The 1,688-nt window shown below is 29.3% G+C and overlaps 1 protein-coding gene across 1 annotated transcript in view; it reads right to left on the bottom strand.

Annotated features, from left to right (window-relative positions):
* Positions 1–1,175, bottom strand: part of LOC107648500 — a 5,415-nt gene extending 4,240 nt beyond the window's left edge. The window contains exons 1-2 of the mRNA XM_016352342.2: positions 1,111–1,175; positions 252–728 (exon numbers count right to left, since the gene is read on the bottom strand). Of these exons, the coding sequence (XP_016207828.1) occupies positions 252–728; positions 1,111–1,160 (527 nt within the window). The 5' untranslated portion in view covers positions 1,161–1,175. The remainder of the gene's footprint in view (positions 1–251; positions 729–1,110) is intronic.

The raw sequence follows: 1,688 nt of genomic DNA on the forward strand, positions 1-1,688 counted from the left end.
TTGTGCTATTCATATAAAAATGTCTATACATAAAAATAAAAATTAAAATGTAAATACCTATTATATTAAATTGAGATATCTTTTTGTGAGTAAACTATCTCTGTTAATATTTACGAGAAGTGCTAAAGGAGTAAATTTTGTATTAAGTGCTACTTAAATTTTAATAAAAGTGTTGACCTAGACTTTTTCAAATATTTACTTAACAACTAAAACAGACAAAAAGAGAAAATACAATTCATGACATAACATACCCTACTAAAATAGCGTTGCCAGCAGTGTTTACTAAATCAAGGAAGGACAAGGTTGCAAGAACTGAGAATGCCATTGAGTATGGATTATAATTATTTAGAGCTTTTACTGAAGAAGAAGTAGAAGTAGAAATTGGTCTTGATGTTAAGCCAAAGGCTGGCCTATCAAAAGCAATAACTTTTGAACCGCTAACCTCAGCCAAAGGTTTCATCACTTGTTCCCATGACAATACTGAGGCTCCAAAACCATGCAACAGAATCATAGTAGGATGAGATAATAATTCATATTCATCAGCAGAAGGATGTTGTATCTTGTGGTGAATTTCAACTCCATTGAAGTCACAAAAGCAACTATCGTCATCAGCTAAGAGCTTTGGATCCATTATTAGTTCATCTTGATCCATGCCAGCTACCACATTATTATTTCTCTTCTTCTTCGTTCCCATATTCAACAACTGCGATGCTTTCAAAACCTGAAACCTGATGCATGCATGTAACAAAAAAACACACAATTTCAGTAACAATATCATATTTTTTCTAGCAAGATGACTAACAAAATTTAATATTTTTAGTTAATACTTGATCAATTTTAAATTTTAAAATAAAAATTAGCCTAAAATATTAATTAGTTAATATTAATAAAAAAAAACTGTTTATCTTTATTTTTTTTTAATATGACTTTTTTGTCATACATATTTAGTAGTAGTTATTATAATATCAATACAACTAACACTACTACATACTTGAGATTTAAGAAAATAAAAGAAATGAACTAACATAGATATAAGAAATTAAACTTGTTGAAATAACATATTTAGGAAAAGAGTGATCATATGAAAGAAAAGATGACTCGTTGCAATACCTCTTTATGAAAGTAGAATTAATTAACAAGCAATTATTAAGAGCACGCATTTAATTTTTCTATAATAGAATAAAATTCTCTTTTTATGACAAAAGATTGGAACCAAAATATACATGAGAAAAAAAAAATCTAAAAAGGACTTGTATTTTACTTTTTAAGGAAATACTTGCTCTGTGGAATGGCAAGTCATTTGAAATACAGATCCTTCTCTCTTTATAGAAAAGTTCATTCACGACACTACATTGATTAGGGGTGGCAAACTGAAAGTGGGTAGGGCAGGGTAAAGTTTGAATCCAACCCTAACTCTACCCGCGGATTGAGATTTTTATATAAATTTAACCCTACTCTATTTGCGGGTTGAGAATATCCCAACCCTAATCCTATCCGCTCTTAACTCGCGAGTATCCGATCCTATTCGCGGGTTACAAAAAATATACATTATTATATAACTTGATGATAATTTAAAATAGAACTGATTTTTATGTACAAAAAAATTTAAATTATCAATTAATAATTTTCTTTTAGTGGCTAAGAATCTTTTGCATTTAGTGAGAGGTCTTTGATTCAACATCCGCCTA

Source organism: Arachis ipaensis, chromosome B06 (genome assembly GCF_000816755.2).
Source record: "Arachis ipaensis cultivar K30076 chromosome B06, Araip1.1, whole genome shotgun sequence".
Classification (NCBI taxonomy): Eukaryota; Viridiplantae; Streptophyta; class Magnoliopsida; order Fabales; family Fabaceae; genus Arachis; species Arachis ipaensis.